Source organism: Hemibagrus wyckioides, linkage group LG05 (assembly GCF_019097595.1).
Source record: "Hemibagrus wyckioides isolate EC202008001 linkage group LG05, SWU_Hwy_1.0, whole genome shotgun sequence".
NCBI classification, from domain to species: Eukaryota; Metazoa; Chordata; class Actinopteri; order Siluriformes; family Bagridae; genus Hemibagrus; species Hemibagrus wyckioides.
The window spans coordinates 16,499,259-16,512,825 of NC_080714.1; the positions used below are offsets into that span (position 1 = coordinate 16,499,259).

Here is a 13,567-nt window from a genome sequence, read left to right on the forward strand (position 1 = left end):
ATAAAACTGGAGTATCACCCTAGTACAGATGTGCAATATAAAAAATTATTGTATACAATAATTACATAATTACAATGCTTCAAGACGTTTCAATGATACATGATATGTATCATGATATACTGTTTAGGCAGCCAGAAGAACAGGGGTGATGATTAAAAAAAACTGATATTATTAATAATATCTTAATATAATGTCCTAAAATGAATGTCCAAACTGGAAGCACTGAAATAGGGTAATGTAAAAAAACCATTTGACAACGTTTGAACAATTTACAAGGCAATACTCAACTGCAGCTCCATCTAATCTGAAGTTCTAGCTGTTACACAAATAATAAGGATTATCTCACTGATATTATATTGCGGCTTAGAGTTTTGATCGTTTCTGAAACCTGAGGCACAGCAGTGTAGCAGTGTATCATTTTCTAGAGGCTTTTCAGATAGCTTTAAAGATCAGTGTGAGAAGGTAAATAGATTTGAATTGAAGGTAAATTTCTTTTATTATTATTATTATTTTGCTTGGACATGGGATTGTAAATTCATGATGCTTTACAATGCTAATAAGTTAATACGAAGGCATATTCTACACTAACGTAAATTTGATCGAACACTGCTAGAATACGTACATATTTGTCTATAGGTCAGACAAACAATGAGAGTGTATACATCTCACTCACAGGGCACAGCGCGTAGGTAAAGGTTCTCCCGTATGACCTGCTGCAGTTGGCTGTCCATGGATCCGGGTGTAAAGCACTTGCTTAAATATAATCTGAGGTCTTTACACAGAGTGGAGCCTAGGAAAAAAAATAACACAGTAGCAATAAACACCAAAAACAGCTGAAACTCAATCCACACTCATTAGCCCAGCTAATTCAAAGTAGCAAAGCACCAAAATAATGCTCCCTAGATAAAAAACAATAACTACAACCCCATCAATAGCATGCACAAATTGTATTCATTTACTTTGCTTCTGAAAAGGAATAAAAAAAGCATGTATTTGTATATCATGTAGCATTGCAAAGGTACAGCTAAGACAAGATAAGAACCGGGTTATCATTGGACTTTCATTAACTGAACAGGGAATGTGATGAGAATGTACGAGTTAAAATCTAGAGCAAAACTTTAATAGAGAATCTGAGGATTTTTAATGCAAGGAGCTATTTCTGTTTTACTCTAAACCAGCCCAGAAATGTATATATTTTAAAACATTTTATATTTAATTTATAAAATCTTCCAGGAACTGGATCACATCTGCATGTTTGGTGCATGGGAGCGAAGAAACAGTGCCTTTTTCATCCGCTATTTTCAATTATTATCACTATTACTGAAATGATTTGCAAAATGTTACCTGTAGGATGACATGTTGTATTTTTTCTTTAAAACCAGAAACAGTATAATTGGCCATTTGTACTCATTTGGCTTACAAGTGAATGTAATTTGTTGGCCTTTTTTTTTTCAGTTCAGTGCACCGCTGATCACCAATAGTAAATCCCAATCACAGTGCCTGCATATATACAGTGCATCTGCAGAGTATTCACAGTGCTTCACTTTTTCCACATTTTATGTTACAGCTACAGATTTTTTCCTTTTTTATTTTTAATAAATTTGCAAAGATATCAAACAAACTTCTTTTATGTTGTCATTATAGCGATGTTGTTTGTAGAATTTTGAGGAAAATAATTGAATCCATTTTGGAATAAGGCTGTAACACAACAAAATGTGGAAAAGGTGAAGCGCTGTGAATACTTTCCGGATGCACTGTAACAACACGTGTATACACATTAAATAACATTGTTCACAAACTATCATTAAGCACAAACTCAGCAAAAGCAAGAGAAAGCTACAGTAAACCACTTAAACACTTAAGACAAGGAACAAACTAACAGTTCTGTTAGAATCCACACTTCAGTGGAGAAGAACTCGACATTCAGCTGCTTCCTAGTATCACCTTTCATCGATTTTCTCCTCTCTCAAACTGTGCTAATTCACACAATACCACTCCCTATTCACAATAAAAATGAATCAAGAAGCCAGCAAAAGCCTCGAGGGCTAGTGTGAATTGTGGGGCGAAGCACTTTTGCCCTTGTATCTGTTCATTTTTTAATGCTCTTTCTGACCTTAAACAACAGCCCCTTCTATATAATTAGCAGACGGATATAAACTATCCAGTCTGAGCCGTATGTGCACCTGACTGCTATCTGTCTGCTCTTGCTCACCGACAGTGATCAGTCCTGCCAGGGTGAGCAGTGAGTGCAGTAAAGGTTAAGTAATGGACTGCGCTTATCAGATCTACTTACCAGCAAACAGTCAAGTGCATCAGCAGAGACAAAGAAGAAACGCTTAAGCACAGCTGAACTATTAATAAAATGTCTGTAAATATTACTGTACAGTTTCATTTTGTTTTGAATCCATAAGTGGTATGTCTTAGGTCTGTATCTCTACAGTTATGCTCCTCTCAGTACAAAGATATATATACAAGCTGTATAAACAGTACATTATACACTCACTGTCCACTTTAATAGGAACACCTGTACATCTGCTCATTTATCAGTGGATAAATTCATGCAGATACAGGTGAAGGACTTCAGTTAATGGGTAAAGAAAATATGATTTCTATGACTTTAATCATGGCATGGTTGTTGGTGCCAGTAGGGCTGGTCAGTGTTTTTCAGAAACCCCTGGGAATTTCTTCATTTCAGTTTATATGATCACACTTTACACCTGTGGTGAGCAGAAATGCATCTCAGAACACACACATCAAGTATTGCAGTGGATGAGCTACAAAAGGTAGACCACATCAGGTTTTGCTCCTGTTAGACAAAAACAGGAATCTACAGCTGTCATGGGCACAGACTGACTGGCATCTCTGCCAATGACATCATTTAACCTGACGTTTGGCAGTGGCATTAATGACCCAAGGTTGGCTATTGCAGCCAGATCATGAATATTGACCCTGTGGAGCTCCCAATGAACGGTTTTAGTGTAAACAGAAGAGTCAAAGTGCATTTCATTCTCCACTGAGTTGCCTAGCTGTGGTTTTATGTTTTCTGGATAGACACCTTCCTCTTTCAGACACCTTCCAATTTCGTCGACAGTTACTCCTGTTGGATGTGGTTGGTCCTTTGTGGTGGTATGCTGACATTATCCTGAATAATGTGGCTCTCAGTACACCACAAAAGACTTGCTGTCCTGGTCACAGATGCACCAGTGAGACACGCACAACAATCTGTCCTCCTTTGAACTTCTATTTGTCTGGTATTATGTTGTGTGGATTGCAATATTTTATGTACAGCTGTGCAATTGCTCTGCTTATTCAACCTTCACACTCTGCTCTTGAAGCCTCCAACACTATGGGCACAATAGCCAGCATTACAGTTACACTGTCCAACCCTTGTTATATATATATATATATATATATATATGGACATACACTATATTGTTAAAAGTTTTGTGACGTCAACCTTTATATGCATATGAATGTAATATGGAGTTGGCCCACCCTTTGCAGCTATATTTGAAGCTATTTGCAGCTTCAACTCTTCTGGGAAGACTTTCCACAAGGGTTAGGAGTGTGTTTATGGGAATTTTGACCATTCCCCTAGAAGCGCATTTGTGAGGTCAGGCACTGATGTTGGACGAGAAGGTGTTCTATAGAGTTGAGATCAGGACTCTGTGCAGACCAGTCAGTTCCTCCACACCCAAGTGTTCATGAACCTTGATGTGCACTGGTGTGCAGTCATGTTAGAACAGGAAGGGGTCATCCCCAAACTGTTCCCACAAAGTTGGGAGCATGAAATTGTGCAAAATGTCTTGGTATGCTGAAGCATTAAGAGTTCCTTTCACTGGAACTAAGGGGCCGAGCCCAACTCCTGAATTCAATGATTTGGAGGGGTGTCCCAAAAACTTTTGACAACATATATATATATATATATATATATATATATATATATATATATATATATATATATATATATTTATATATACTATGTGTGGCTAAAACATTACATTTTCCTTTGCTTACTGTCTTTACTCTTTACTTACTGAATTTCAGATTCAGTTTGGGAACAAGATACAAGATGAATGATCTTGAATGAACCATGCTGTGTTTCAGCAATTAACTTGTGATAGCAAGAAGACAGTAGATTGCAGATTGGCAGTAGTGTCTGATGTACCAATATGGATCACTACACGCTTTTTAAAAATAGCAAGAGGACAAGGAAAAAAGAGGACGACATGGCGGGCGGGAAAATTAGCAGGATTTTCTGGATGCAATTTAAGGATACATTAATCACAAAATTATAACAACAGTTATATGTATAAAGCTGCATATGCGTTTTTTTTTTTAAACTAAATATTTTGACAATGCCATCTACTACAGTGGGCTTTTTTTTAATATATTCGGATGTATGAATATCTGATTTCTAGACTTTGTGTGGAGTCAATATTTTAAGAACATTGAATTTGATTTCCTATTTCAGCACAATAAAATTGTATATAATTTAAGTCACTTCCTTGTTTTACCATTTTTTATTTTGAAATTAAAAAGGAATTGATGCACTGTGGGGCATCATTGGGGATGATGCACATAAACATCTAGGGTCATTAAATTTAGAGGAGCTGTAGGAATATTTAATGTATCTGTTCTAAACAAGATCAATTGTGTTAAAAACAAAAGCTGGGAATTTAGTCATGAGATTTTAAGAGTTTGTTATGCGACAATTCAGGAATTCGCTACCTGCAGAGCAGAGGAGCAGCAGCAAGCTGACATGCCAATATATTCCGCAGATACAGCAAGAATCCCTTACTCAGCTCATCAGAATTCCCTGGAATAAACTAATAAGCTTTGCTGCTTTTACCTGGTGAAACGGTTTTGATGCGGATGGGATGAGGACACGAGTTCAGAACCCCTCTCACGTCTCCCAGGGTCATGCCCAGGACAGGAGTGCCGCCAATCTCCAGGATGATGTCACCCACTGTAGCGCCTCCTCCGGGTGCTGCTGTGACAAATGGGAACTCGCCATAGTCGGCACCACCCCCAATGGCCACACCCAGCTCCCCAGAGGCTCCACCAAGAGGAACGAAGCTCTCCTGAACTTTGGAACGCCAGTGCAGCTTCTTGACTGTAGCCTTAGACATGGCGCCAACGCTGCGGGAAGAGAAATGAAAACACGTGAGCTGTTTCATCAGGGCTGCCACGAGTTCATTTTGTACATAAAAGTATTTTGAAAAAGAAAAAATTACTTATTTGTATCTTGACACAGATACCATGCAAATGATTATAGCCTTTTCATATGTATGATCTAAAGATACTGTTGGTGTTTCAGTGACCAGCTGGAGGAAGCAGTGACCTTGTGCAGAGCTGGGGTGGGCTGAAAGCTTCATCAAGAAGTGCAATTAGGTGATCGATAATCAGTTCGACTCTTCTCATTCCCTTTAAGAAACAAGTGTCTGCCAGCAGTGCAGCGAACTTTCAGTTTCGATTATATACCAATTAGTTTTCAGTTATTCCTACTATCAGTGTGAATTATATCTCACACTGATAGTTTAATGGCAAAATGGCTGCCCTAGTGTCTTCACTAATAAGGTGCCTCAGTATGTGATAATGCAATTTGGACCACAGTGAGCCACTCCACCTGTTTCCATTTCCACCCAAGTAAATGCATATAAATACCTGCTGGTTAGGAAGAGCAAAAAAGTAAGCTATCAGCTAATTAGCATCTACAGTATAATCTATATCACTTAATTAGCAACACACTGGTTTCATATCAGCACATTGAGCCGCTAAACCTAATCCTGTAACTAGCCAGTATGTTCTGCATGCTTAATGTCTTGTAGTGCAGAAACGGCCTCTTAACAAGTGAAACTATATTGAATATAGTCCACGCTATATAGTATTTCCAGTTATAGCAAACCAAATATGTCATTAATAAACCCTATTCCACACAATTCATTCATTTCAAGAAAAACAAGTCAATGAATCTGACAAAAAAAAGGCAAATCTTGTATTAAAAGTAGAAAACTTTGTCCATATTCTGGTGAGATTAGTTTTTGCAGTGTGTTCCTAAATGGAATAAACAGCTGAACCATAACAATAACTTGTTATAATGGAATCTGTGAAGGTGTGGGATATATTAGACAGCAAGTGAACAGTCCGTTTTTCAAGTTGATGTGCTGGACGCAGGAAAAATGGGAAAGTATATGGATCTGTGTGACTTTGATAAGAGTCAAATTGTGACGGCTCGTCGACTGGGTTAGAGCATCTCCAAAACAGCAGGTCTTGTGTGGTGTTCCCAGTATGCAGTGGTTATAACCTACCAAAAGCGGTCCAATGAAGGACAATCAGTGAATCAGTGACAGGGTCATGGGCGCCCAAGGGGAGCATGAGGAGCGAAGAATAGCCTGCCTGGTCCCATTCCACAGAAGAGCTACTGTAGCACTGAAAAATTTAATATTGGCTATGATAAAAAGGTGTCAGAACACACAGCGCATCACAGCTTGCAGACCAGTCAGAGTGCCCATGCTGAGCATTAGAACTGAACCATGGAGAAATGGACGATAGTGGCCTGGTCTGATGAATCAAGCTTTCTTTTACATAACGTGGAGGGTCAAGTGTGTGTGCATCACTTATCTGAAGAAGGACATGGCACCAGGATGTACTGTGAGAAGGAAAGCGAGTGGAGGCAGTGTGATGCTCTAGGCAAAGTTACTACTTTATGCGGATGTTACTCTGACACAAACCTCCTACCTAAACATTGCTGCAGACCAGGTACACCACTTCATGGCAACTGTATTCCCTAATGGTAGTGGCCTTTTTCAGCAGGATAATGCTCACTGCAACATTGCAAAAATTGCTCAGGAATGGTTTGAGGAAAATGACAAAGAACTCAAATTACCCAGATCTCAATCTGATCGTGTGTCTGTGGGATGTGTAGGACAAACAATTCTGATTTGGAGAGGCCTCATGTCGCAACTTACAAGATTTAAAGGATGTGCTAATATCTTGGTGCCAGATTCCACAGCACACCTTAAGAGATCTTTTGGAGTCCAGGCCTGGACTCGTCAAAGCTGTTTTGGTAGCACAAATGGGGACCAACATAATATTAGGCAGGTGGTATTAAGGTTATGGCTGATTGATGTGTAGTGTGCACTTAATTTTAGAAATTGTAGCATCTCTACAATCAGATCTTTAACAAACAAACACCCCTCCTTTTAACTTCTTGCTTTTAATTCTCACTCAATGCATCAGTTTTTCAAGTGAGACGTAAGCTGCTATGCCATTTTCTGCCTACGCCTAAACTGCTAACTTTCTTTTCTGAGGTTTTAGTACCTTTGTATTAACAGTATCTAAATCGTAATGAGTTTCCCAGTGTGAATCACACTAAAAATATACAAAGTGCACCATGGTTTATTTATAGCTAACTACTAAAATCACTGAACAAAACAAAGCCTGAGAATACCACATTAAAGGCTTATTTTTTATTATCAAAAAGTAGTATTTAAATACTTTAGTGTTTCTAAATATCTGAACAGTATTGTTCATTCAGGCTTTCACTTACATTACAGTGCAGTTTAATATATCGTTTCCTGACCTTGACAGGAACTAAAGCCACAAGGCATCGCAAAAATAGTGGATCAGTGATACATAGTTCTTAATTCTCTCAAAAGTTTACACGGGAAATAAGCTTTCCTCATACATTCCCTCATAAATCTTATTCAGCAGAGAGTTTTGCTGCCCTATGGCAGTCTGCAGGCTGAATACATAAGGCTGAGTCTCTAAATTGAAACAAAAATAAGCAAACAGATGGTCAAAACACGCGAGGGGGGTGACTGAATCCGCAAACACGACTTCCCAGAGTTCATTAAAAATGCATAAGGACATTTCAGGTGATAATAATGCTATAGTGATACTAGGCCTATATGATTTTAAACACGTAATGCCAAGACACACTGGTGACAGCTTTAACACGTGACTTCTTTAAGAGGTCAGATCAGCTCTAACTTTCACTACTAACATTTACAACATCCCCTTCAATTGAACTTTTTTACGAGACTGTTACTAGAGACAGTGTGTACAGACATTAGTAATCAAATGAATCAGGATGAACGGTCTTAACAAAAAAAGCTGTACGTAAAAGCATTTCAGGGGATTTTTGTACGATTCATACGGCATGTGTTTCGTGCAAACACACGTTTTATTATAGTGGCACTGCAGAGCAAAGGGCAAGCATTAAGTAAGAGGACTTTCGCTGATAAGCACTGGAGGGAATAGGGAATTGGGATGTAGTATGCGTGTGTGTGTGTGTGGTGGGGGGTAACTACACAACATTAGCTCACTGAGACACTGCTGCAGATCACCTGCAGCTTTCTCAATATTCATTTACTGAGAGAGAGAGAGAGAGAGAGAGAGAGAGCGAGCAAGTGGGGTTTAAAAACTGCTGGAGGCCACATAAACACAATAACAGGTTACCATTTTCATTCCAATGGTCAAACAGGTCAGCTGAAGTATGCATAAACTATTTATAATCAAAAAGCAAACAGAGGCGTGAGCAATTCAGACACGGTATCAAAGTCCACTCTGTCTGTTGCTTTGTATTCCTATCTATGTAATACAGCCAAGGGCATTACAGACATATGTTCCTCAAAACAGGAAGACCGAGGAAGCCTCCCACGTTTACTTTACTGCAAGTTTAGCTCTTAGGTGCAATACATCACTAAAACATAACTCTGTGTAACATGAACTTCTGTCTGCTTGTTCAGCGCAGTGCTTACTATCCTTCTGAGGACCTTCTACTGATATGATTATGCATGAATACAGCTAATTCATGCTATATCTACAGCACTACCTCACCGTCAGTAAGTGAAAGGAAACTAGTTTGATTTTTTCTTTTAAATAAAAGCTGCACTATGGGAGAAATTTGGTCTGAAAAATGTGTCTAAAAACATGCCCACACACACACACACACACACAGGTCTATAGAGAGATAACTTTCTTCATCTCATGGGATCTCAGGAATAGATCTTGCACATGATTTGCAAATGTATCCTGCCAATGGGCTACATAAAATCTGAAATCTTCCTTCTGGAAAATAATCTGTGCTATATCTGTATATGCAGCGTGAGATCAAACTGTGTCCTCAGTTTCACCCTATTTTCTCCTAGGCATGCTTGAGCATAAAAGGAAAAACTCTGGGTGTTTTGGACAAATACTGAAACTACTAAATAAAAATAGAAAAATAGAAAGGCAAATGTCATGTTTAACCATTTGTGAAAATATTTGAGGTGTTAACATTAATGAGAGCATGAAGTGGCCTAATGGAGACACTGTCAGGTTCTAGCCTAATCAGTAGGATGATCAGCACTGACGCTTTCGACTGTTCGTCTGCGTTAACTGATACCGATATCAGTATTCAAACTCATGATGTGTCGTTTGTGAAGTTTAACATTGAGAGCTGGATCGCCTGTGGGGTTTTTTCCCCCCTCTTGTGTAGAAGCAGTCACTCTCGTGGTATAATTTACTCAAAAAACATTTGACTCTCAGGTGAATATGAGCCAGCATGACAGAGAGATCCTGCACTGCTGCTTGCTGAAGGCATACTGCATGTGATTGAGAGGATTAAGAAGTTATCAGGATAAATGAAAATGAAGCTCAGACACAGCAGGCACCGTGACATCAGAGACGCTTACTTGAAATTGTCAATGCCTCAATTGCTGCTTGAAAAATTAAAAATTAAATGAGATGTTTGAGTGATATTTCATGAAACACATCCAGACATCCATCTGTTTTCTGTACCGTTTATGCTACCCAGGGTCAAGGAGAACCTGAGGAGTCAAGGCACAAGGAGTGGGGGGGAAGACTGGACAGGGTGCCAACTCATCACAGGGCACAATCACACACACACACACACACACCCATTCACACACTTGTTTAGAGATGCCAATCATCCTACAACAAATGTCTTTAGTCAGGAGGAGAAAACTGGAGTACCCAGAGGGAACTGAAGCACAGGAAGAACATGAAAACTCTAAGCACACTGAGAAGAGATGGGAAATAAACCCCTAAGCCTAGAGGTGCCAGGCAAATATGTTAACCACTAAGCCAACCTTTTGCAGTTTCAGCCATAGTTCAAAAAAGATAAATAAATAAAGAAAGAATAATTACTGGTGAAATGATTACAAATTCAAATTTAACAATGAAAAACGGCAACAAGCTGTTAGGAAACTGAAACAATAAGCTATTACTTGCGAGTCGAGCTACATGATCTGATGTGCAACATGGGACTGTTTTAAATCCCACTCCCACACATTCCTGTAGTTATTACCTTTATTTCTATTTGTCTGTGATATTTTTCAATTGTCCTATTTCATAAAAAAAATCTCCCGTAAACCCCGAGCCAGGATAAGGAATTTACTGATGAACAGTGAATAAATAAATGAGATTTGTCCCACAGCTACATGCCACATCCAGGGCATGCCTGTGTTAATCAATGCGTCCTTCTTTGGCCTTTCAAAACCTCACTGGCCACATGAATATAAGAATGTCCTCAAGACGTGAATTTCTTCTGACACACCTCTCTCTGGACCAATCTAACGCCTAGACAGACAGACCTTCCCTTCATATTGATGAGGTAATTAGGAAATATTTTGCGAGTTAAATAGGAGCTAGATGAATAACCCAGAAACACTCTATGGTCAATGGTGTGTGGACACCTGACCTTCACACCCATATGTGCGTCTTTCCCAAACTGAAAGCACACTTTGTATATGAGGTCTTTGTATGCTGTAGCATTACAATTAGCTTTTTACTCTGGCTCCATGTAGACAAAGTTTGCTAAGGCTGGAGTGGAAGAAATCGAGACCCCTGACCTCAACCCGACTGAACATCTCTTGGGTGGAAATACTGAAATACTGACAGAACCCTAGACCTCCTCACCTGACATCAGTGCCTGATCTCACTAATGCTCTTGTGGCTGAATGAACACAAATCCCCACAGCTACACTCCAAAATCCAGATGAACGACTTCACAGAAGAGTGGAGGTTATCATAACCTTGGTGGTGTTAGCTCAAGTGGTTAAGGCTCTGGGTCGCTGACCAGAGGATCAGGGTTCAAGCCACAGCAGGGTTCAACCCTGCTATGCTGCCATCGTTGGGCCCTTGAGCAAGGCCCCCAATCCACCCTGCTCCAGGGGCACTGTATCATGGCTGGCCCTGAGCTCTGACCCCAAGCATGGGATATGTGAAGAAAGAATTTCCCTGTGCAGTAATGTATATGTGACAAATAAAGACAACTGAACAGCAAAATAAAGGCTACATCTGGAATAAGAAAAACATATGGGTGTTTTAGTCCGGTGTCCACAAACTTTTGGCCATATAAGTCTAGATAGATAAACGACTAAACATATGCCGGGGCAGATATTAAAAGATAAAATATTGAAAATGATAATGGGATAGTAAATGATAAATGAAGGAGTAATATAAATGTGATGTTTCTATTGGTTAACACTCTGTGCCATTACCATATCCCCATTAAAGGTAACAGTATAAGAATGAGAAAATGACTTTGCAAGCGTTTGCCGGAGTACTTTGGGCTAGCACAGATTTATACAGTATAGAACACTTTGATATCCCTGCCTGCATCGATATCCTGTTCAGCTGTAGAGCTCCTGCACCAGTCCTCATTAGCCTGAAGCTGAGAGGTCCGCAGGAGATAAAATGCAGGAGGGAGATCAATCCTGCAGGGGCCCTCCAATGAGGTGATAGATGAGCTCCAATTGAGCATGGCTTTAATTGAAAACTTAAGGTCCAGGAGGCATTAGGCCAACAGGAGGACAGAACGTCAGGATGTAATGAGGAACGGTTTCGCAAAAGGTGCCGGATTCAGAAACTTGCCAATGGATGATTGATAATAAAACCTGTGTTGAGAACAGGTACATTTCGAGTGTACTGAAACAAACACACTTTCAAATTTTTTTCCTCAGATATTTATACCATCGTGTGTAACACACTTTGATTCCTGCTCTGTTTTGACACAGCGACAAAGTATTACAAGACGAAACGTCGCAGCCTCTCTCTTCAGAAAGTTGCTTCTGCCCTCATCAATATTATACATTGCTTAAAGACACATTTTAAAAACACTCTGCAGCAACGCACTGCGGCTTACTAGTGTGTGAAGCGGTTGAGCTAGCACAGCTTGGCATTCTACACAGAATCATTAAAGCTTTCTGAGGGCTGGAGAGCCAGAAGCTATTTTCACTTTTCCCCCACATCAGCACCAAAAGCTCCTCTGTTAATAAAGGAGGAAAGGCGCTTTCAAGTTACATGTTACTGTACAAATACTTGTTAACACTTATCTCGAACGGAGGACAAACGTCTTTTGTCAGGCTTTACCCTGAACGCCCTGGTATGAAAGAAGAGTTCGTATCACTTTATTTACAACACGTCTGCTCTAAAATGAAGCTCTTTTCCACTTATACATCCTCTCAGACCAAGTTATTAGTGTTATTTGCTGCTTTTAGTACAAACTGCTACACACATCCACTTGGACAAATTGAGGCAGTTTTGTAGGAACACATCTTCATGGTACCTGAACACATTTTCATATCAATACCCCCCAACCGGCACCTGCAGTTTGCATAATGACACCATTGGCCTCATGTCTTTTAACCTTCATGCTATTAAGCTTTATGGCTGGTAGGGTTGAATGGAGCATGCAGGAGAGAAGAAGAGAAGAGTGTAAAGAAGTTTAAAAAAAAAGAGGCGGGGAGATGAAAGGGAAGAAAATAAGAGGAAAGGAAAGGTGACGTGTCAATGTGAGGAAATGAGTGATAAAGAGAAGAGTGAAGACGAGTGTAAAGGACAGAAGAAGAGGAGTGGAGAGAGAAAACGTGGAAAGGAAAGGAAAGGATTGGATTAGTGAATGGACTGAAAAGGACAAAGAAGACACATGAAAGGAGAGAGAGAGAGAGAGAGAGAGAGAGAGAGAGAGAGATGCGGCATCCTGCTGGCACGTGTCTGGTGTAAACATCTGAATGTGTAAGCATGTATAACAGGTCCTTCAGTGCATGCTGACTCCACAGTTAAAAATGACCCCTCCTGAAATATTGTCTGTTCTGTTTACTGAAGCCATACTGTACTGCCAGAAATCTGCTTAGCCATCCAAAGAAGGCTTACCTCAGCCAACATGCCCTGTATTCACCATGAATATTTACTAGAGCTATACTGATCCCATGTTTTTTCATCTCCCATACAACTGTGATATTACAACTGTGGAGATGAAACCTTTAACCCATACTGACACCTTCACAATAACCAACCCAGCTCTCTGCAAGCTTCCTTTGCCAAGTTAGGAGAAACGTCGTTTATGAGGGTGTCATGACGGCATACTGTAAAAGAAATTGTGACTTATGTTCACATTCATGGTCTATCAAAAAAAAATACAGGAGGTCATATACATTGTTCCAGGCTAGTATCAGGCACATTAGTGATATTACCAGAAATGGTCCGGCTGGAATACTTAGTCTTCCAGGTCACAGCATGAACTTACACAAAACTACACTGACACATGAATGAGAAC

General features: G+C 39.7%; 1 protein-coding gene across 2 annotated transcripts in view; it reads right to left on the reverse strand.

Annotated features, from left to right (window-relative positions):
- Nucleotides 1-13,567, reverse strand: part of magixa (MAGI family member, X-linked a) — a 63,686-nt gene that overhangs the window by 49,007 nt on the left and 1,112 nt on the right. For both annotated transcript variants that reach the window (XM_058389208.1, XM_058389207.1), the window contains exons 2-3: nucleotides 4,853-5,142; nucleotides 674-790 (exon numbers count right to left, since the gene is read on the reverse strand). In XM_058389208.1, coding sequence (XP_058245191.1) covers nucleotides 674-790; nucleotides 4,853-5,132 — 397 coding nt within the window. In that variant the 5' untranslated portion in view covers nucleotides 5,133-5,142. The remainder of the gene's footprint in view (nucleotides 1-673; nucleotides 791-4,852; nucleotides 5,143-13,567) is intronic.